At 41.4% G+C, this 24,066-nt stretch overlaps 1 protein-coding gene across 1 annotated transcript in view; it reads right to left on the reverse strand.

Moving 5' to 3' along the window:
- Window positions 1-4,775: 4,775 nt before the first annotated feature.
- SH2D1B (SH2 domain containing 1B) overlaps window positions 4,776-24,066 on the reverse strand; it is a 39,862-nt gene continuing 20,571 nt past the window's right edge. Inside the window, exons 2-4 of the mRNA XM_062193748.1 lie at window positions 11,218-11,281; window positions 7,730-7,895; window positions 4,776-6,177 (exon numbers count right to left, since the gene is read on the reverse strand). Coding sequence (XP_062049732.1) covers window positions 6,140-6,177; window positions 7,730-7,895; window positions 11,218-11,281 — 268 coding nt within the window. The 3' untranslated portion in view covers window positions 4,776-6,139. The remainder of the gene's footprint in view (window positions 6,178-7,729; window positions 7,896-11,217; window positions 11,282-24,066) is intronic.

Consider the following 24,066-nt stretch of genomic DNA (forward strand, 5'->3'; position numbering starts at 1 on the left):
GCCTGAGAAGCTATGAATGAAAAGAAAATTAGGATAACAATTTTAATATTAAATCTAATACAATTAAAGCAATAAATTATCAGAGATACGCTTTGTAAAAACAGACCGAGATCATAAAATAATTATAAAATATATACACTTCAAAATATAAGCTCAGAAGCTAGAATGAAGGATTTTGAATATTTCACCACAGTGAAGGTTGAGCAGGTGGATACATTTACCCTGATGTGAACACTGCACAAGGCACAGATGGATCAAAACATCACAGGGTACCCTATGCTTTTATGTGTCAATTAAAAATTCTAAAAAAAGTTAAAACAACAGTGGCAGAATGGTGTAGGCAAATCAGTATATTGTAACCAGAAAGTTAATACTGAGTTAAAATGAGAGATTTGCCTCTCTGATAAGTCAAACAGATGGAAACTGGTGAACTGATGAACGTCCGTGTTTTAATGTGATCTGTAATGTTGACTGTGCCTAGGGGTGATGGGAATGAAGACGATAAGGAATCTGCAAAAAGGCCATGGAAAATGTGTATGATGGAAAAAAGGCATAGATTTCAAACTTCTTTTGCACCAAAGTAAACTTATGAGTCCGTTTTTTGATGGACTTTTGAAGTATCCTCGTATTCATAGAACCTTCACATTGGCTGAGTAAGAAAGCCTTGGGAGATGGAAGTCAGACTTTTACCTCACCTTACCAACGTCTGCTTTGAAATCTGCTCAAAAGATAAAACTAAAGCCTGTGTTTCAAAATGATGACAAACTACTAACTAGTCCTTAGGTTGAAGAGGACACTTTTACAGGATTAGAAATACCATGGCTTGAACTACAGTGAATGCTATTTGTGATAAACCTGAAGTATTTGGAGCGAAATTCATAGCTTTAAATACATTTATTAGAAAACTATAATAAAAAAATTAGATAGATCCCCCCAAAATAAGATATCAATTCTATTGAGAATGCCAATCTAAAAACAATAAAATGATTACCCAAACTGAAAACTGACTTTGAAATACAATAAGCTAGATAAAATGGCTTAACAAGACAAGAGTGAGATGTAAATAAGACGCAGGTGTGGACATGTGCTAATAGTCTCATCAGAGCATAAAGTGATAAATATTATGACCTATGTGCCAATAATTTGAAAACTTAGATAAAATGGACACATTCTTAGAAAAAAAACAAAACAAGACTGACAAATTAATTGAATTAACCAATAAGTTTTGAAGATGTTTAAAAAGTAATAGGAGACTCCTCCACCACCACCATCACCAGAGCTGCAAACTCAGCTCTACAAGAAAGTGCTAAAAAGTTTAAAAGAGGACTGGCATTGTAGCATAGCAGGTAAAGCCACTGCCACAATGTTGGCATTCCGCGTGGGCGCTGGTTTGTGTCGCAGCTGCTCCACTTCTGATCCAGCTCCCTGCTAATGACCTGGGAAAAGCAGTGGAAGATAGTCCAAATGCTTGGGCCACTGCTATCCATGTGGGAGACCTGGAAGAGGCTCCTGGTTCCTGGTTCTTGGCTTTGGCCTGGCCCAATCCCAGCCATTGCAGTCATCTGAGGAGTGAACCAGTGGATGGAAGATCTCTCTCTCTCTCTCTCTCTCTCTCTCTCTCTGTAACTCTGACTTTCAAACAAATAGATAAATCTTAAAAAAAAAATTTCAAGGAGCAGATAGTTCTGACCTGATAAAGTTGTTGGAGAAAATATAAAAAGGAGAAAGATCTTTTTTAGAATTTTTTTTTTTTTTTTTTGACAGGCAGAGTGGATAGTGAGAGAGAGAGACAGAGAGAAAGGTCTTCCTTTTTGCCGTTGGTTCACCCTCCAATGGCTGCTGCGGCCGGCGCATCTCGCTGATCCGAAGCCAGGAGCCAGTTGCCAGGTGCTTCTCCTGGTCTCCCACGCGGGTGCAGGGCCCAAGGACTTGGGCCATCCTCCACTGCCTTCCTGGGCCATAGCAGAGAGCTGGCCTGGAAGAGGGGCAACCGGGATAGAATCTGGTGCCCCAACCGGGACTAGAACCCGGTGTGCCGGCGCCGCAAGGTGGAGGATTAGCCTGTTAAGCCATGGCGCAGGCCGAGAAAGATCTTAATTGACTTTATATGATTAGTATAATCAAGATAAAGTAAATTCATTTGTGAGTTTTGTTGCAAAAGTTTCAAATAAAATATTAACTTACTAAATCCAACAGTTTATTAAAATTATGCAATATGATCCACTTAAGCAATGCAAGCATGGTACATCAGTTATTTTATTCATGTCATTTAACTTTATGATGGAGTGACTATAACAGGAATACAACTATCTCAGTAGATGCAGAAAAAATTCACAGTAAATTTCAAAACATTGCTGATAAAAATTCTAAAATAACCTTGATAAAGGCTATCTACTAAAAACCTAAAACAAACATGCTTACAATGGATAAAAGTTCAAAGTATTTTTATAACACTGAAAACAATACAACAATGCTCACTATCAAAATTACTATTTAATGTATATGGAGGCTCTGGCAAATGAGATAAGCATGAAAAATAAATAAGCATGCGTAATGTAAGACAACAAGAGTTATTATGTATAGCTAGCAAACCATATATATAGAAAATACAATAGAACCAACAGTAAACCAGTGGATCCAGGAACACAGCAAGAATTTTGCTACCATTGTAGCTTATTAGAACTGTAATAAAGCATGATATAATTTATAAAAACCAGAAATAATTAAAAATTAGTCAACCAGAATATACAAGACTTCTATGGTGAAACTTTACAAATGAAAGAGAAAAAAAAAATACGATGTAGCATACTTATTCATGGGGGAAATCACAAGACTGTCAGTTGTTTTCTAGTTACCCTACAAATTCATAGAAAGTTCATTCAAAATTTCAGCAAGAGGCTTTGAGCAACTTAACATATTTATTCTAAACCAAGTATAGCTGTGTCAAGGTCCATGAATAGCTAAGACAATTTCAAAAAATAAGAGAAGGTTCTTGTCTTACCCACAGATAATGATGTAAGTTATTAAGAAAAAAGACAATAAAGCATTAGAAAGAGAGAGTTCTAGAACCATTGTCATATATTATAAAGTAGAAACTTTAAAGGGCAAGTTGAATTATTAACATATCAAAATAGGGAAGCTAGCTCAATAGCGCATGTTAAAGGATACAAAGTTGGATTTTTACCTCTTACTGAATGCAAAGGTTGACACCAGATTCATCACTTAGTCAACAAATACTATTGAGCATCCACTACATGTGAAGGACTTTTCTAGATACTGGAGATATTCAGTGAAAAAGAATAAAACCTTTGCTATCATTAAAACCCTAACTGCAGATGGTAGAAGTATAAAGTCAGTAAAGAAAGTGAAGGGTAACTTTCTTATGCTCTCAGGGCAGGGAAGGAGTTCTTAAATAAGAATCACACAAACACACAAAACATAGGTTTGATTATATCACAGTTCAATGTGAGCATTCATTATGACCCATCCATAGAGTCCAGAGAAGCTCTCATGTTTCTGTAAGGAGGTCCATGGGAAGATGTTCATCACAGTGTTGTTTATGGTAGCAAGAAACTGGAACCAATCTCAGTATCTGTATCTAGAGTAGCAGATGAGCAAAATATGGTGGATACACACAATGGAATTCCATGCATCAGTTAGAGGCACTGAACTAGATGTACACTCAATAATGTGGAACAGAATCAAACAGTATTGTGTGAAAAAAGTAGTAACAGAATTGGAGCAATAGTACCATGTCATGTACATAAATGCCAAAAATACAAATTCAAAACCAATACTGTATATTCTATAAGGGCACATACATATACAACAAGGTACATCAAATATAGATTAATAGAGCTGGTTTCTATGGGTGAACATTGAAAGTTAGGGATGAAGGGAAGAAAAATGAAACAAAATAGAGTTCATGTATGGACTGATGGTTGTGGTGAGTAAGAATTATCAATTTTCCACACATCAATCCAGAAAGGAAGGGGGGATATCCCAGTCTGGTTGTTAAGGGACTAGAACCTGAGACTCCTTGAGTTGGAAGATGCCTTAGCGGTAAGGCAGTCTAACTTCTTGTAAAGACAGAGACTATCTTTCCCACATCCTTGGAAAATATCACCTCCTCACTGGAACCAGAATACAGAGCAGACTGTTAGGATGCAGAATAGCTCTGGTGGATTCAGTCTTCATTATTATATTTGGCTAAAACTGCCCTGCTAGAAACACTCATCCATTGGTCTGAATTCTGCTGCCTGTCCTTGTAGCCAATGGGTCTACATCCACTTTCATAGAACAGCGCTTCAAACACTTGGCATTGCTTTGAATAATTTGTTTTTCCTTTCCCAGACCCATATAACCTGAGTTTTCAGTGGTTCCTCATGTAAGCTGTCCAAGGTCTTCTAAAAAATGTCAAGAATTTATAGCATTATAGCATAATGTCAACATCAGCTATTTAATGTGCCTGTTCATTTGAGAAAGGTACTAGATGCTCCTGGAGGCCATGCATTGTACAAGGTACTTTGCACAGGTGCTCAAGAAGAAAAGAAAAGAAAATGCTTCTAGGAGAGTTATCATTGGATCTTGAACTAATAGTCTTGAGCTACTGGATTTGGAAGTACATAAAGCTTAAACAAACCTCTGCTATCCAGAAAGGCCATATTTTATATACTGACTTACTCAAGAAATACTCATTGAATATATTTTATGTGCCAAAGATTGCTCTAGGCTCTAGAAACTGGAATATACTTCTTAGTATCATGGAGAAAGAATTCAAGACATAGAACTGAGTCCCAGGGAGCAGGCTTGCTTCCAGCATCCTTCACTGAATTGACCAGAAGGACTTGGCTTCCACAGCTCTCTGAATATGGCATTTCACTCCTTGTCTTTGTAGTAGCCATGGATTGCTGTGACCCAGGAACTCTAAATTATTCATACTTTGGGGCCCCAGCCACAGTTCCTGTCCATGTTATCTGGAAATTTAGAGTTCCTCTCTTCAATAAACTTGGAAAACCAGTGGAATGAAATGAACCGTTACATTTTGAAGATGGCAAGAGAAAGGTCATAGAACTTGGTACATTCAGAACGAAGGAGGTCTTGATTACCATTTGAACTAGTAGAAAAATTGAAGGGGCTTTACCAATGCACCAAACTTTTCAGAGATGTGCTTCTAATCGATAGTCTCTAGGAATGAGACACGTTTGTATGCAGCACATATTTCTACATGCTGTGGAAGGCTCAAGGGAGATCCAATCATGTTTTGATGACACTGAGAACCTTGATGGGAAGAGAAATCACAAATGGGGGAGTATGTATCATTGTACAGAACTACTCTACAATGCTGTACATTGTACAACCACTGCTGAAGTGGTTGGTGCTTGAATAGAATCAGGAAGAAAGTGTGTCCAGGTTTATGGCAAGAAGACCAAGATTAGAAAGGAGCAGAGCTAGAGAGAAAATATACCTGGCTGGAGATGGGTGTGTGTGGTGGATCAAGGTCCTTACCATGACCAAGACCAATACAGACAGCTACGCAGAAGGTGACAGCTGAGATCCTGATCCCATTGATGCTGTATAAATTTCCATCACTCCCAACTTCCCCAAATTCACACAATACAACCAGGTCCAACAGGGGGTTTGGGGCAGTGTGCACCATCCCACTCAACCATTTGCATTACACATGAAGAAACTAAGACCTAGAGAAAGGGTGAGGTTTTTCCAAGGTAAAGCAGTCACAGGGCTTGAACTCATGGCTCTGATCACAGTGGCAAGTGTGCACCCCTCTCTGATCAGCTTGTCAGGAGAGTAACAATCATGACAAAGCAGTGGTAGGACCTTTAACAAGGCAAGGAGAATAGGTCCAGGTTGTCTGATTCCAATAAGGAAGAGAGGTGAAAGGGGTGGGGTGGGGGGCTGGCTGGAAACTTCTTTTAGAATATGCGTGGGAAGCAGGGATGTGGGGAGTGACTTCTCTGGGGCTGGCAGATAGAAGATCTTCAGTTACCCAGGCCAGGAAAGTTTGACTTGTCCACTGGAGCTTGGCATTCTGGACTTAACACCTGCAGGAGAGAGAATCACCAAATGAGAGCTGCCACCTCATTTCTTCTTGAACTTGCTTTGTCCAGGCTCCATATCTTCAAGGCAAGACATGCACATAATCATGGTCACTGTTTTCTGGGAGGAAAGCAGAAGACAAGCCATGAGACTCCACAGCAGGAGCCATGCTGACCAACCCCCTTCAAGGACACAGACACAGACACAGAACCATCTTGAAGCCACATCACAGTGTCATCTTCAGAGGCAGCAGGGGTACCACAGGGAACTCTCCTGGCAAAATAGGGGATTCTCTTAAAATCTAATCCTTAGAGTTTCCACCCCAGGTGTCTCCACTCACCAGCAGAAAACCTGGGTGTCTCTCAGAGGGAGAACATCTGAAGCTTGTTCTAAGGAGGCAGAGGGAAGGGGGAAGGAGATGAGGACAATGGTAGGGTATTTCCCTGCTGCAGCTCAGGCTGCCAGTGCAGACCAGTGTGGGGAACTGGGCTTGAGAATCTCATCCAATTCTTAGGGAAGAGCACTGAGGGGCCTCCGGGTGTTTGTGATGCTCTTATTGCTAAGACAAATGCCATCACCAACCCCAACCAATGCCATCAGCTCATCTGGGCTAGCCCAAAGGTTGCAGTACAGGTACAGTCCTGGATTTCTAACTCTGTTAACTTTTTTGGTTCTTGTTCTGCAAGTTTTGATAGAAAATGGCCATGGGACTCCATTTGAAGCTGGACCTACACTAAGTGATTTTGTGAATACATGGGTGCACTAACTTCTGCACTGGGGACAGAGAAACAAGGATTGGGGAAGGGCTTTTGTTTTAACTGTTAAAACTCCATGCTTACTCATGTTAGGGAGGTGAGAAGCTCACTGTGACAGCCTGAAGGGTGACTTTGGTGAAGACAGAGTAGAATAGGTTTAGGGTGATCGCAAACTCCTCGATAACTCTCTGTCCTCTGTCCTCGTTAGCTAGACCATCTGCTCTCATCATCATTACCTGCCCACTGGTGACTGGGAACACACTGAGCAGGTAACCATGAGAAAACAGAATTACACATACATGCCTCCAGAAGTCTGCATTAAATTCAGACTGTGTTGCAAATGACACATCCTAGTTTCTCTTCCGAGAGCAGATTCCAAGGATCCGAGGAAGAAAGACTCGCTGCTTGTGATGTGATTTGGGGGACCTCGCTATGGATTTTCTGTACTCAGGTTTCCTGGCTGTCTCTTATCCTCCACCAAGACTTACCACCTTTAGAGATGTATCTGAGGTAATTTGTCATCTAGCAAATTTATAAATGAATGCTTAGCAAATATTGATCAAAAGGTCACAGGATGAACCTTGGGAAAGCCTGAAAGTGCTTCCTCTCATTTGCATATGCGCCCACTTGCCCATTAATTGCCAAACGCTAATTGTTGGCACAAGGTTACAGAATGAATTTGAAGTGACCACTCCTGCTGTCCTGGCTGTCCAAGGACAGAAAGCTCTATGACCTGCCCACCTTCAGGGCCTAGAAGACCTCATTTCTCAACTGAACAGTAATTGCTCTTAGCAGGTTGAAGCTTTTCAGAGATAATGGCATAGAAAAGGGTATTTGTTTTGCATTGATTCTACAAAGTAAGCCATTGGTGGAAGTGGGGTTAAAGTTCCTTCCTGACCCTGAATGAAGGCTTTTACCATAAATAGCATCCAACTCTGGTTTTGATCTTTTCTTGCTGGGGCATGGGCTTCTTCTCCGGATTGGTTTTAAAAGCTGAACCACCAGACCTTGATCCGGTTTTTCAAATTTTGAGATCAATTCCTTTAGGCTTGAAAAGATCTGTTTTGGAGTCCCTTCTGCAGTCTGCAAGAGTACAAGAAAGGAGACCGCTTATCCTAGTGCAAGTGTGTGTGAAACCCAACACTTCTCAAAACAGTGATTTTCAGGGATGCCACACGGAGCTGACAAACAGAGTGGCTAGCAGTTCATGCTTCAGAGTCCACATCAGCTGCAGTTTACAGGAGTCCTTGCCCTTTTTTTTTTTTTTTTTTTTTTTTTTTTTTTTTTTACAGGCAGAGTTAGACAGTGAGAGAGAGAGAGAGACAGAGAGAAAGGTCTTCCTTCCATTGGTTCACCTCCCAAATGGCTGCTACGGCCAGCGCTGTGCCGATCCAAAACCAGGAGCCAGGTGCTTCTTCCTGGTCTCTCATGTGGGTGCAGGGCCCAAGCACCTGGGCCATCCTCCACTGCACTCCCGGGCCACAGCAGAGAGCTGGACTGGAAGAGGAGCAACCGGAACAGAATCCGGCATCCCAACCGGGACTAGAACCCAGGGTACCGGCGCCGCAGGAGGAGGATTAGCCTAGTGATCCACGGCACTGGCCACGGAGTCCTTGCTTTCAAGACTGACCTCTGACTAGAACTACTCTGAGAAAAGAGGGTTTCCAACCAGTGGATCCCTGGCTGGGTTTGCAGTATGCATGGCAAGTGGATGTAGGACCGCTCTTGGTATAGACACACTGCCAGACCCTGGGCCTTGTTGGCAAGCTTTACTGTCTGAGGGAATGAACAGAGGTGGCTTCTGATGGGAAAGGGACATGTGTGACTTACCTGCTGGATCAATTCAGAATCTGCAGGCAAACGAAGCCCCAATTGAAACTGAGACAGGGAACAGCACCACAACTCAGTTAAATTGGAAATGGTGGTATGCTGCTTACCAGCTGTTCATCCAGGACTATTTTGTAATAAGACCCTATAGAAGTAACCTAAAAACAAGAAGAACTGGCTTTCTCTGCTCTTATGTGTTTGGTTTTCTTGATTATGCACTGTGGTTCCTCGGCAGCCACCAGTCTGAGCCACGGAGAGCAGCAGTCTCTGGCATGCGGTCTGGTTAACCTCTAGACTGACATGGCTGACATGGAGATTGACACTGTGGTTGCCTGCAGGAAAGTCCCCTTAATGTACTCACTTCAACCCCGAGCATCATCCGCCACAGGCCTCTGGCCACAGTGCAGGTTGCCCTTTGAAGAAACAGCTCTCTGTGTCTGAGTTGTTGTTGATTGGGATCTGCTCCATGTTTTCCAGATAAGAGACAGAACAGGGCATTGAGAATTTCCCAAAAGAAGCACAGCAAAGAAAAAGGGTTTTGAAATAACTTACTCTTTACAAGATCTTTTATTGTGGGATAATTTCAGATGTAGAAAACTTGCAAAAAGATGGCCGGCGCCGTAGCTTAACAGGCTAATCCTCTGGCTTGCGGTGCCGGCACACCGGGTTCTAGTCCCGGTTGGGGCGCCGGATTCTATCCTGGTTGCCCCTCTTCCAGGCCAGCTCTCTGCTATGGCCTGGGAAGGCAGTGGAGGATGGCCCAAGTCCTTGGGCCCTGTACCCGCATGGGAGACCAGGAGAAGCACCTGGCTCCTGGCTTCGGATCAGTGAGATGTGCCGGCCGCAGCGGCCATTGGAGGGTGAACCAACGGCAAAAAGGAAGACCTTTCTCTCTGTTTCTCTCTCTCACTATCCACTCTGCCTGTCAAAAAAAAAAAAAAAAACTTGCAAAAAGAGTAAAGGAGCAGGAATTGTAGCACAGTGGGTTAAGCTATCGCTTGTAATGCCGGCATCCCATATTGGAGTGTTGAATCCAGTCCTATCGACTCTGCTTATGTTCCCTGCCTATGCACCTGGGAAGGCAGTGGAAGATGTTTTAGGTACATGGGAAGATGGCCTAAGTACTCTCCTCTTGGGAGTCCAGGATGGAGTTCCTGGCCCCTGGCTCAGCCCTGGATCTGGTCAGCATTTGGGGAGTGAAGCACTGGATGGAGACCTCCCTCTCTGTCTCTCCTCTCTGTCTTCCAAATAAACAAATCTCTTTTTTTAAAAAAAATTGTAAAAACCTATATAGATTCTTTACTCACAACCCAAATGTTTATTCTCTTTATTATAATTTTATTCTTGCTTTATAAGCATACACACACAAAAAAATGATAAATGTGCATATACCCAGGTGTGTAGAGTTTTAAAAACACTTCTTGAGTTTTAAATTGCAGGAAAAATATTCCTTTCACCCTAAATACTTTAGTATTTCCAAAAAAAAATGTAAGAACATTCAATAACCATACTGCAATGGTTCAAATCAGGAGTCAGCCTTGCTGCAGTACCCCAGGTTCAGTATCCTCAATTCAAAATGCTTGGGACCAGAAGTGTTTCAGGTTTGCGATGCACTGGGATTTTGGAGCACCTCATCTTGTGGATGAGGCCCAAGTCTGAACAGAGTTTATTTATGTTTCTTATGCACATAGCCTGAAGGTAACTTTATATAATGTTTTAAATAATTCTATGGGTGAAACAAATTGGGAACTTCTCCAATTGTGTTATATCCGTGCTCAAAACATTTTAGATTTCAGAACATTTCAGATTTTAGATTTTCAGGTTTGGGATGCTCACCTGTGTTTGCTGATCATTTCAGAATTTTGCTGATTGTCTCAATAATATCCCCCCAGAGATATGGAAAAAGAAACATTATAGATGCAAATACATTGCCTGGGTATCCTTGTTCATTCTGGTTGCTTGCAAATATTCACAATGCCCATCAGCATATTGAAGCCTCAGAGAAATCGTGTAAAAAAATCTAATGAACTTCTTATGGAAGTGTTTCAGAAAGATTATTTTAGTATTTTCTATAAGTAATTTAAAATGTTTACATTTATTATATTTTACTTCTTAAACCAGATAACTAAATTCAAAAGAAGCAAAAAGATTTTTCTGCTTAGCCTCCAGTAGAAAAATGAATCAAATCCTTCCGGTTGTTTGATGATCTCCTTTATATTTCTGTATAACTAGAAAAACCTTCAGACTGTCCCCACCTTCCCTTCCTATCCTGCTTCATTGTTTAGCTCCCAAATTCAATAATGGTTTTGCATGGAGTCCGGTGAGTGCATCTGGCTGCTGGAGGAGCCAGAGTTGTGTGCCTCTACAAGTTTGAGTAATAGCCAGGGTAAAAGCGGCCGTGATTCCAGTGATCTTCTGTCTCATAGAAAGACAAGCTTAACCCTTGTTCTGAGTCTTGGTGCTACATGGCACTTCCCTTTTACTATGTCTGGATGTGGTCACTTTCTAGGTTCAGGAGACGATCTTGGATTCTTCTCTCCCACCTTTTCGCTGTTGCAGGAGTCCTTATAGTTCTTACCTTTATCTTGTAATACCCGTGTTTCTCTCTGAAGATTCGGTATGTGTAGACAAAGTTTTTAAACCTGTGAAAATAAGACTGTGTGACTCACAATGTTCTTATATCCAAATCCAGGTAACTTGTTCTACTGCATTGTCTACTCACTGCCTCTGTCAATCTTGGATTCCAAAAATGAAAGGTGACCATCTTCAAGGCCCTTCTATCTGTGGGAGTTTTAATGAGCTAGATTTTGAAATGGGGACCCTTATTCTGATATGGAGGTCTGGATGCTAGCAAAGAGGATACGAAGAGAGATTTTACACCTCCCACGGTCTTGGTACTTCTCTCTGTTATTTTCACTAAGCTAGAAGTTGATTGAACATGCAAAACACGGGTGAGTCATGCTGCTCATTGAATGTCTTGTCACTGGTGCATTAGAGATAGTGCCATTCATGGAGAGACTATTGGGAGTTTAGGCTGATGAACTGATTTACTGTATACTCATTCCTCATTAGAAAAGCAGCCATTGGCTAAATAATCAAATCATACATTAGATAATAGACCCAATCTCACAACTCAAAGCAAGAAATAGCATAAACGGGCTGGTGCTGTGGCGTAGTGGGTTAAGCTGCCACCTGCAGTACTGGCATCCCATATGGGTGCCGATTCGAGTCCTGGCTGCTCCACTTCTGATCCAGTTTTCTGCTAATGCATCTGGGAAAGCAGTGGAAGATGATCTGAGTCCTTGGGCCCCTGTATGCATGTGGGAGACCCAGAGGAAGCTCTTGACTCCTGGCTTCAGATAGGCACAGCTCTGGCTGTTGCAGCCAGTTAGGGAGTGAACCAGCAGATGAAAGACCTCTCTCTCTCTCTCTCTCTGCCACTCCTTCTCTCTCTGTGTAACTCTGACTTTCAAATAAATAATTCTTACACTTGATCTTAGCCAAAAGGCCAAGAAGCAATCAAATAAATAATTCTTTTTAAAAAAAAAAAAAAGAAATAGCATAAACTACTATAATTCTTTAATTCCAAGATGTCATCTATGGTAAGAGACATTATTAATTTATTAATTAATAAAGCTCTTCCAGGAGAAAAATTATGCATTAAACATCTCCATGAGCTACTGTACAGGTTCTGATTTCACAGAAATATTACTGAAGTAACACCTTGACAGTAGGGACTCCATTTTGGAGAACCTGAGACTCCATTCTGGGAAGGTGCCCCCTCCTACGGTGAGACTCTGGTCTGAAACTATGATCTAAAACAGTTGAACAATAACAGTCCACTACATCACACTTGGCAGAGCATAGAAACCCCTAGCGTGATCGCTCAAGCTTGGAAGTGGATAGGCTGCACCTGGGTTAATAATAAAACTGTAATTTGTCTATGTCTGACATATGATTAAAACCAATACCTGGATTAATGTCAAGATTATAATTGGAATTGTTAAGATTGTAACTGGTAATGTCAAGATTATAATTGATACTAGTTTCTCATAGGTTTTAGATCAGCTTGACCCCAGTAACCATGTACTCCCCCTGATCCTAGCAACCATGTATTCCCCTCCTGATTTTGTGGTTTTTGCCTTTATTATAAACCCTGTTGCTTTGGGCTTCAGGGTCGAGAGTTCTTTAGGGCATGAGCCCACTCTCCACCGCCGGCAATAAAGGACCATCAGATTTTATCAGTATGTGGTGCTCCTTTGTTTACACTCGCTCAGGTACAACATTACAATGTAAAAAGACGAAACCAAAGACATTGACATGAGATTCACACTATAGGGTTGAGTCTTTTCCCTCCTCACATCTGTGTTAAAGAGTGAAAAGATTAATAAGTGAGCCAGGGAGCTACTTTCGGCTTTAGGATACAGCCAACATCATTTAGGAGAATTCATCACTAATTATTTGGAGATGTTGGCAAATGACTTTAAATTTCAATCTTTTGTGGTTTTTTTTTTTTTTTTTTAATTTGACAGGTAGAGTTAAAGACAGTGAGAGAGAGAGACAGAGAGAAAAGTCTTCTTTCTGTTGATTCACTCCCCAAATGGCCGCTACGGCCAGCGTTGTGCCAATCTGAAGCCAGGAGCCAGGTGCTTCTTCCTGGTCTCCCATGTGGGTGCAGGGGCCCAAGTACCTGGGTCATCCTCCACTGCCCTCCCGGGCCAGAGCAGAGAGCTGGACTGAAAGAGGAGCAACTGGGACTAGAACCCGGAGCCCATATTGGGTGCTGGTGCCGCAGGCGGAGCAGTAACCAAGTGAGCCAGGGCTCTGGCCCCTTGTGGGGTTTCTTAAAGCCAGGATAAGTCAATCAATTTCCTCAAAGCAAATGGCAAGCAGCAAAAAAGCTTTATAGGTATCTTTGTCCACATAAGACAGTTAAAAGATTCCAACTTGGGAAGAGATCCCTAAAATGGCTTTTCACAAGGTATTCAAATTCAAATGCAAACAAGGTCCACACGCTGCATTTCCTTACTTACATAGGTTGGTTGGCTGGTTTGTTTTTGAAACCTGAGGATCACAGAACCTATGTTAAATCCTCAAGTAAATGAATTTAATTTAATTGCATTGTTGAATTATCAGCCCAGGAAAAGCCTCAGGAGAGGGCCATGGAAGAATAAGACACATGGAGGTCTATGTTAATTAGCCTAAAAGCCACATACTTCAGGCTAAAATGATAGGTATTTCTCAAAAATGGTTATTTTTCAAAAAATATAAAAAAGTCACAAGCCCCATTATAACAAGATTTTACAAGAAGTTGATTTATTGAGCTTATGTTGCCTAGATGTGTTTTGGAACGTTCACGGCAAAACACCCTAAGTGATAATGGAGCGGTGAGATCATACCCATTTCCCATGATACTATGTTTGGGATGTTTGTGTCTCTTCAAGGTCCATGGTGAAGCTTAATCCCCACTATGGCAATATTAGGGGGTGGGGCCTTCTGGGACCTGATGAAGTCTCCTCTGTGGAATGGGATTAAGAGAGCCTCCGGTCCCTCCTCCACGCTGTCATGGGAGGACTGAGACACAAGGCACCTCCTTGGAACCAGACGCCGACCATGCGGCCCCGTGCATGTTGGCCTCCCCAGTCTCCAGAACTATGGGAAATGAACTTTTATTTGTAAGGTATCCAGCCTACGCCATTTTGCTAAAGGAACAGGGAACAGACTGAGACATGCAATTATAATAGTAGTGGCTAAGCATACAAACTTATTTGTAATGATCCCCATTCTACTTATTTTATAAATACCTTTTATGAAACTTTTTAAAGAAAAAGCTATTCCAGTATGGGCTGATACTGAAGATTTCTGAAAAGACCATGCTTCTGCCCCATCACCGGCCCCTCTGCACCTCCCCGCACGCTCGGGCTCTCTTCTGTGCATTCACCCAGTGAATCTCGGCATCCTTGCTTGTCAGTCATTTTAAGATGTCTTGCACATTGCCCTTATCCTGCATTTTAATCCCACAAGGCTCTGTGCAGCCTCTGTGTCTCCTTTATGCCCAAGGCTAAATTCCTCCACTGTGCTTTCTGGAACCCAAGGCCCACCATCATCAAAATCCTCCACCTAGTTCACCTTTCTTTAACCATTTCTGTCGCCTTCTTGCTCTCAAGGACACCTGCCCTGCCACTCCCTCAGGACACTGCTTTCTTTTTTTATTTATAAGGCAGAGTTACAGAGAGGCAGAGGCAGAGAGCGAGGTCTTCTATCTGCTGGTTCACTCCCCAGATGGCCACAACAGCTGAAGCCTGGCTGATCTGCAGCAAGGGCCCAAGCACTTGGGCCATCTTCCACTGCTTTCCCAGGCACATTAGCAGGGAGCTGGATTGGAAGTGGAGCAGCCGGGACTTGAACCGGTGCCCATATGGGATGGGCAGCTGCAGGTGGCAGCTTTACCTGCTACACCACGGTGCTGGCCCCTTCCTGTTGCCTTCTGAAAGGCTCCTTCTTTCTCCCACGGCCCTCTCGCTATGCATCCTGGAGGTGACACCACTGTTCTCCAGGCACTCACCTCTCTTACGGGATGGGTCCTTCCCCCTCTGAATCCTCAGCCTTGAGTATCATGCCACTGGATTATATCACCCACCACTCCTCCACATAACAACTTCTGGCCCCTGGGTTATTGTGAGGCATTTCTCTAGGTTTTAGACCCCAGCTCACTGTCACACTCTTTAATACTGGTTTTGAGTTACAGAGCGAGGTAGAACCAGAGAGAAAGGTCTTCCATCTGTTGGTTCACTTCCCAAATTATCACAACGGCCAGAAGTAGGCTGATCCAAAGCCAGGAGCCAGGAGCTTCTTCCGGGTCTCCCAAGCGAGTGCAGGGGCCCAAGGACTTGTATCATCTTCTAGTTCTTTTCCAGGCCATAGCACAGAGCTGGATAGGAAGTGGAGCAGCCGGGACTTGAACTAGTGTCCATATGGGATGCCAGCACTGCAGAACGGGGCTTTAACCCACTGCACCACAGTGCCATCACCGTCTAAATTTCTGACTTCAATTCTCTGATTATTCCACACCCAAACTCAGATCCAGCAACTCCCCCACAGCTCTTGTCCCCTGCCTACCTCACTCACCCCCATATTTGAACCAGCACAGGCCATATAATTTGCAGGGCACAGGGAAAAATGAAAGGTAGGGCCCCTTGTTAAAAATCATTGGGAATTTTGAGATGGTGGCAGCAGAGCATTCAACCAAGCAAGGGCCTGTGAGTGCAAGGCCCCTGGTGGCTGTGCCAGCTGCAGGCTGTGAAGTACCGCTCACAACCTTGACCTTGGAGCTCCCATCGCTGCGACCCTTTCATGCTCACGTTTTTCACCCATCCCACTCCCTTTCCTCTGCACTGACCCCAACAATCCCTGTACATCTTGGAGCCTCCAGTCCATTGCTTCTTCTGCTTTCCACTGGTCCTCACTTATGTGTCTCCACTCCTTTCTCAATTTGGACTGCTTGTCCATTGTAATAACCACTCCCCTGAATACTGTATAGGCAGTCTCTGGTGACGGTCCCACTTATTTTTTACTTTATCATGGTGTGAAAGTGATTCTCATAGGATAGAAGCTATATACTTTGGGGTTTGATCTTTTTCTGGGCTAACAACGGGTGGTCCAACAGATATTCTCCTGTGATGTTGGGCTGTGGCGGGGAACTGCAGCTCCCAGAGAGCCACAAGGTTAAACAACTGATGCTCCACAGTCTGCTGTTGCTAAGGTGGGATAGTTGTAATTTAGGTGTATTAAATGCATTTTCAAATTAATGAGGTTTTCAACTTATGATAGGTTTATTGGGATGCAACCCCTCCATTAAGTCAAGGAACATCTCTATCTTCAACTCCTTTTCTCTCTTTCACTTTATTTGTCCAAATAGCAAAAGCAGAACCCTGATTAAATTCAACACTATGCTACTGGGTGTGGCTGGGGGGGAACACAGCCAAGTGGACTGGTTTCACTTTAGTGACCATGAACCCTACCCAGGCTCCGAATGCTTCCTGCCAATCATTTACTTCCCATTTTCTTCAACAATGGTTCGGCATCTTCTCCTTTCTCCCCATATCTGTTGTCTCCTCCCCACCCTCAGAGAACTTCCCGTTTCCCACCACCACATCAGTTAGCGTGTGCCCTCACGGACTCTGCCGTTATTACCGTAGGTGACCTGGACCTGTCGCTCTCCAAAGCTAACCCCTCTGTTTCCACCAGATGTCAATCTCCTGGCATCTATTCAAGGACATAGTCCAGCAATTCTTTCCTCCCCCTGCCCCCTCTCGCTCTCTGACATCATTAATTATTGTTTTTACACAACAGCCTGGGAAGTGCTTGCAAATGAGAGTAAGATCATTTCTTTCCCCGGCACAAAAGCCTCAGCATAGAAAAATTCTGCTCGAATTCAGAGGAGTAAACACTGGGTGGCAGAGAGGCTGAGGAGGAGGGCGGGTCCCCATCTTAGCAGGTCTCAAGTCTTATAAAGCTGTAATTCAGGTAGTGAACTGGTTCTGAGAAACAAACACAAATTATTAGTGGCATAGAAGAGAGTCTAGAAATAGACCCATGTCTGAAAACTTGGTAAATACCAGAGCTGACATAGCAGACTGGAGGGGAGGGCATCAATGGTAATGGAAATGTTTTCATGTGGAGACCAAATTGGATTCCCACGTCATACTCTAGTTGAAGGCCCAATTACAAAAAAGCAAAACAAACTTAAGTGAACAACAGAACGACCTTGAGTTAAGTTAGGAAATCTTAAGTCACAAAAAGTACAAGCCACAGAAAGGATTAATAAATTTACTTTTCTTAAACGAAAACTTCTATATATCAAATTATACTATTAACAAAGTGAAAAAGCCCATAAACTGAAAGAAGAAAATTGAAACACAAATATACAATAACAGTAAAGTAAAATAATAAAAAAACAAGTAAATGGCAAGAAATATGTGAAAAGATGTTCTATCTTATTATCAACCAGGGAAATACAAACTCAGCATTAATTAGGCATCATTTTACACCAGGTTGCCTGAGAAGTAAGATTTGCTAGTGTAAAATATTGGCTGTGATGTGGAGCTGTACAAAGTTTTAGACACTACTACTGATGGGAATGTGATTAGATATTAATGTCTTCTAGAACAATTTGGGAAAATTTAGCAAAATTGGAATGTGTATAATCTATGAGCTCAAATTTCCATTCTTTGAGATGACAATATTGGAACAAAACGGATGGTGACAATACCTTATTATTTACTAAAAAGCAAAGACTAGAGAAGCTAAGTATTTAATGCATTTAAATATGTTTGAAATTGAAACAAATCAAGTAAAATATAATTGAAATTGAAAATATAGATAAAAATTTCCTGATATATAGTACTATAGATTAAATTAATTAAAATACAGTATTCAAAATGACAAGTAAAACATTCAACAAAATTTAATCAGCAAAAATTGAAAATAAAATAATTTAAAATTCAATTTTGAGGTAAAGAAAAGGCAGAGGAGCCGATGAAGGAGGAGGAGGAAGAGGGGAAGGAAGGGCAGGGAGAGCACACACATGATGTCCTCATATTTGTTTATATTAGTTGAAGCATGGTAAGGACATAAGTATAAGCCATTTCTCGGGCCAGCTCTGTGGCGCAGTAAGTTAATCCTCTGCCTGCGGCGCTGGCATCCCATATGGGCGCTGGTTCTAGTCCCGGCTGCTCCTCTTCCCATCCAGCTCTCTGCTATGGCCTGGGAAGGCAGTGGAAGATGGCCCAAGTCCTCGGGCCCCTGCACCCATGTGAGAGACCTGGAAGAAGCTCCTGGCTCCTGGCTCCTGGCTTCAGATGGCTCCGGCCGTTGCAGCCAATTGAGGAGTGAACCAACAGACGGAAGACCTTTCTCTTTGTCTCTCCCTCTCACTGTCTGTAATTCTACCTCTCAAATAAATAAATAAAATCTTTAAAAAAAAAAAAGTATAAGCCACTTCTAAACACTTTCCTTTGACTCATTCATCTTCAAATAATACCATCTCTTGTTCTACAACTTTGAGATCTTTTTTGAACATTCTGGATTTTTGTAGGAGTCGGTGTTTTCTATTGAGAGTAAGTTACAGATGTTGTTACTTAGTGATATTGGTAGTGAGTTGACTCTATTCCACATAATTACTGCTCTGAAACAGCCTTGATCATGACAACAAAACAAACTGATACATGGGTGCACTGCTGAGTACTTGCTATTTTTTCTATCAATCCTTTCTAGTTCAATGATTTTGAGGGAAAGGTTATGTTTTGTTCTTTAGTAGTTCTCTTTTTTGAAGATTTCATTTAGTTTCTTTTCTGGACAAAAAGTTTCATATCCTCCAAGAAATGCACCTAAAATGAATACAGCCTAAAAACTTGGATCCTTGGGGTTTTTTTTGTTCTTGTTGTTGTTTCCCTCTTTATGCCTGGGATGACCAGAGGCTGATTTTCATGGCGGTAAAAAGGAGTGAAAGGAGGTGGGGTTTGCTCGGTATATTCTTGTCTTAATAAGTCTCAAGTCTTCTTTAAAAATGTTCTATTCATTTATTTTCAGAGGCAGAAAGAGAGAGAGGGCAAGCAAGCTCCATCTGCTAGTTCATTCCTTATAATGCCTGGGAGCAAGGAACTCAGTCCAGGTCTCCCACATGGGTGGCATGGACACAAGTACTTGAGCCATCCCCTGCTGCCAGTCATGCGCATTATCAGGAAGGTGAATTGAGAGTGGAGCCAAGACTCAAGCCCAAGCACTCCAATACAGGATGCAGATACCCCAACTGGTGTCTTAACCACTAGCCAAGTACTGGCTCCAAATCTTCTTATGTATGTATGATAATTATGATAGTGCAGATATCACAATGTCCCTAAAAGCCACATACCATGATGACCAGCCCACGCACCATCTTAGCCATCCAAGACATTGCCCAGAGAGCTGGTGGTACAAGGCAGCATAGTGGATTTCCAGCACTGAGAACTTCAGGCCAAGTAGTTTGAGTGTGGGTGCTCCACTTGGGAGAGGAATGAAGACTGAAAAAAAATTATCCATTACTATACAAGCCTACTTCATACCATACTGGATTTAATTTATGTCTGCACAATTTTAAAATACTGGATTTAAAATACTGTCTGTCACTGTGGCAAAAACGACCTGAATGAAAGATCTTGGTGAACAAGATCCCAGCAGAAAGAACGGGCCATCAAAGGAGGAAGCACCTTTCTCTGAAGGGAGGAAGGAACCTCCACTGTGATATGGCCTTGACTAAACAAGTTCAGAGTTGGTGAACTCAAGGGGCTTCCATTGCCTCGACAGCTCATGGCAAGAGCCTCGGGTGATTACTGACGTCATAAATAAGAGTGTCAGTTGTTAAACCAACAACAGGAGTCACTGTGCACCTGCTCCCCACGTAGGACCTCTGTCCTTAATGTGCTTTACTATGAGAGTTAACTATAAAACTACTAGTCAAACAGTACTCTATGTCTTGTGTGGTTGTGTGGGTGCAGTCTGTTGAAATCTTTGCTTAGTATATACTAAGTTGATCTTCTGTATATAAAGATAATTGAAAATGAAACTTGATGAAGGGTGGGATGGGAGAGGGAGTGAGAGATGGGATGGCTGTGGGTGGGAGGGAGGTTACGGGGGGAAAAGCCACAACAATGCAAAAGTTGCACTTTGTAAATTTACATTTATTAAATTAAAAAAATAAAAAAAAACTTTAAACAGAATCTAAACATTTTGGCCAACTAAAAATTCATTAAGACTGCTGTACAAAAAAACTCCAAGAATAATTGTTAAATGGAAATATGACCAAATGTTAAATTTGTTCTCCCTCTGCCCAGATGAAGCTAATGGTACAGATATTTTTGAATCCTAAATCAAAGAGTAATTTTACATAAATATATAGTTTCTATCACAATGAAAAGTGCTCCAGCTATGTTAGGTTATAAATAAGTTTATTAGAATTTTACAGTGAAAGTGATATGTATATTCTTTCTTTCTCTGTGCAACACATATTGAAGATATTTTATCAAAGATAGCATTGTTAAAAATGGTCCTTTTATATATGTCAGTACTACAATTGCTGACATTTTTCAGAACTGTTGGCAACAAATAGACAGTAAGTCCAGTGATCTTGGGTGCTTTGCCCATGCCCAGTGGCTGAATCTTGGCAGAGTTTTGTAAAGATCTATTGTCTTGCAAAATTGCTAAAGTAGAAGTTTTCTCGAAGTTTGAAGTTCTAAGCTTATTTTTTACATAATTATGTAAAAATGCTGACATAGAAACTTTTCATAAGATATTTACATTTTTAAAACAACAGCCAATGCAAAGATTATTTTAATTCTAATTTAAAGCCATGTACGTTGGTTATAGAAAACTGCCAGAAAAACTTGAACTTTTTGCAGGTACATTTGAAGTTTTTCAACTGACAATACCCCTTTAAATTTTATGTTAATCATAGTTAATAAAACAGTGAGCTCAGTTAACTTGAACAAGCATATTTATGAAATCAATGATTTTGTGTCAAAGACTAATCAATTATTCTAAAAATGATGAACCAGTTTTTTCAATGAAAATGCAAAGACAAGTATTAGAAGGATACATTTCTTTTGATGTTTAGTTGCTTGAATATTTTAAGGAGACTTGGCACTAGTTAGATTTTCCTTCCCTTGCAATTTAGGTTTTATATTTTATTAAATCTAAATCAAGTGTTCGTAATGAAAATTTGGTGTTTGATTTGAGATGTGTTCTAAGTATAAATTACACAATGATTCTTTAAGAAAGTATGAAAAAATCATGTGAAATCTTATTAACACTTTAAATTATATGTTCAAAGACTTTTTTGAATCTGACTCACATAAAATGCATTACTAAAAATAAAAAATAAAAAAAAATCCTGTCTGCAACTCACACCAGACTATGAATTTCACAAGGCCAGAAAACCATGATGTCTCCTCGGAGTATGTACCCAAATATTTGTCAAATTGCAGTGAATGATCTTAAGAGATGCACTGAGTGTACTTGGAAAAAGCTTACAAAGAGACGTAAAAGAACACTACCAAATAAAGACAGCTGTAATGTTCTTGAATGGAAAGACCATTGTATCAAATTATATTTTAATTTGCATTCCAACTCCAGTCTGCCCCTGAACTCCAGACTCATTTATCCAGCTCTCTACGTATAAACTTGTCTTGGATGTCTCCTAGGCATTTCAAATTTTACCTCTTTAAGACAAATATATACTGGTGTGGAATAGTCTCCATACCTCCACCTTCTCTTTCTAACCTTCCCCGCTCTGCTCTGTGCTCTAACCACTACACACTCCAACCAAGTTCTCTTGCCTTTGTATTTCTTACAGAGTTCGGCTAACAGGAGACATGTAAGGGTGTTCAGGAAGAAGGATTAAATAAAATGCATTCATCAATAGAAATATACCCACCTAGGATTTAGAATGTAATATATGAGCTTACATGTTTGGGAGTGGCACAAACACTGTTGCTGGCCAACTGAAGCCTGTATTCAATACTGGCCTAGATTCAAGAGATCAAAATGTCAACATTTCCCTGGCACTCAATAGAGAAAGGAATCTGATGACTCAGGGCGATGGGCGTGTTGCAGTGGCCCTATTGCCTGCAGACTGCTTAGTCACTCCCCATCTCTCTCCAAGTGTCAGAGGGAGAGCACCTTCGTGATTCACTGAAGTCCAGGCAAAGAGGGCACCAGCATCTCTCAAAGCTGTTGCTATCTTCTAAAGGCTTGAGTTGACAGTGGAAATGTTGTAATGAAATTGGATGCCTTAATTTCAGTGGAAATAATGGGACACAAGAATAGTAGATGGAAGATGTTAGCACTCAAATGAGAGAAAGAGAGAGACCACTGTGGGCACAATTACTACTATAGGACAAGGGAATATAATGGTATGAGACTGAGAGAGGGGGAGAAGGCAAGCCGGAGGGGGAGAGAAGAGGAAGACAGAGTGAGGTGAGGGAGAAATCTTCCATCCACTGGTTTACTCACCCAAATGGCTGTGACAGCCAGGGTGGAGCCAGGCCAAGCCGGGGGCCAGGAATTCCATCTTAGTCTCCTACATGTGTGGCTGGAGTGTAAGCACTTGAGCTAGCATCCTCTGGCTTCCCTGGTGCATTAGAAGGGAGCTGGGTCAGAAGTGGAATAGCTGGGACTCGAACCAGCACTACAGTGTGGCTATAGGATGCTGGCGCTGCAAATAGCAGCTTAAACCATTGGCCTCTTACAAAAGAATGTATGGCTAATCAAAGAAAAATGCTCTTTTTCTCTGTTTATTTATTAAAAATTCCTAACAGCAAGGTAGTCAGAAACAGTTTTCCTTCTTTTGATAGGAATAGCAGTATAGAAATAGCTTTACCTCAAGCACTATGCCAATTCTCTTGCCCTGGTGTAATAGAACCCAGAAGGACTTTAAGCATCTTACATCCCATGATATACACCATTAGCCCAGTACCTTGATGCCATTTGTTAATTGCCCTGATGAGGGGAACCTGACCACAGGGTGTCACTTCCATCATTACTGCGCTAGCTTCGGATATCTTTAACTTAGACGATTGGAGTGGTCTCCCTGATCTGTGTCCATCTGTTCCCCTCAAAGCGCCTTGAGTCATAATTTAAAAACACCAATCAAACCATGCTGCCTCTCCATTCAAAATCCTCCACGGATTCTCATTTCATTTAAAATAAAATTGGAATCCCTTAAAATGGGAAGTGGGCATCCCAAGTGAGCAGCTTAAACTGCTCTACCACAATGCCCACCTTCTACTATAAGGTTTTTGGAAGGCAATTTAGAAATGTGTACTAGAAATAAAAATTTCTCCATTACTTTAATCAAATATTGAATGTATAATAATCCATTCTATATAAGTTGTCAAAAAAATGAAAATGAGTTAAGCACAAAGATTAAAATATTGTTAGAATCTATGATGACAAATAATTAGAAATCACTTATATAACCAATATTAGAATATATATAAATAAAGTATGTACTTTTACAAAGGTATCTGTTATTGTATAGACATTAAAATAGCATTAAATGTTTTATAACAGTGAAAAACACCATGATATGATAATGTTAAACAAAGCAAAAACACTAGACACAAAATTTCATACAAATTTCAATTCAAATACTAAGAAAAGAGGCATTTAAAAAGACCACAGGAAAACATCTCAAATCTGAAGAAATACTATTCTCATCAGCAAGCTCATGAATGATCATTTTCTTTTTGTACTTTTTTTTCTTGAAAAAATGGACACAGGAGCCGGCGCCGCGGCTCAATAGGCTAATTCTCTGCCTGCGGCGCCGGCACCCGTGGTTCTAGTCCCAGTCAGGGTGCCAGATTCTGTCCCGGTTGCCCCTCTTCCAGGCCAG

The sequence above is a fragment of the Lepus europaeus genome, chromosome 5, assembly GCF_033115175.1.
Source record: "Lepus europaeus isolate LE1 chromosome 5, mLepTim1.pri, whole genome shotgun sequence".
Lineage (NCBI taxonomy): Eukaryota > Metazoa > Chordata > Mammalia > Lagomorpha > Leporidae > Lepus > Lepus europaeus.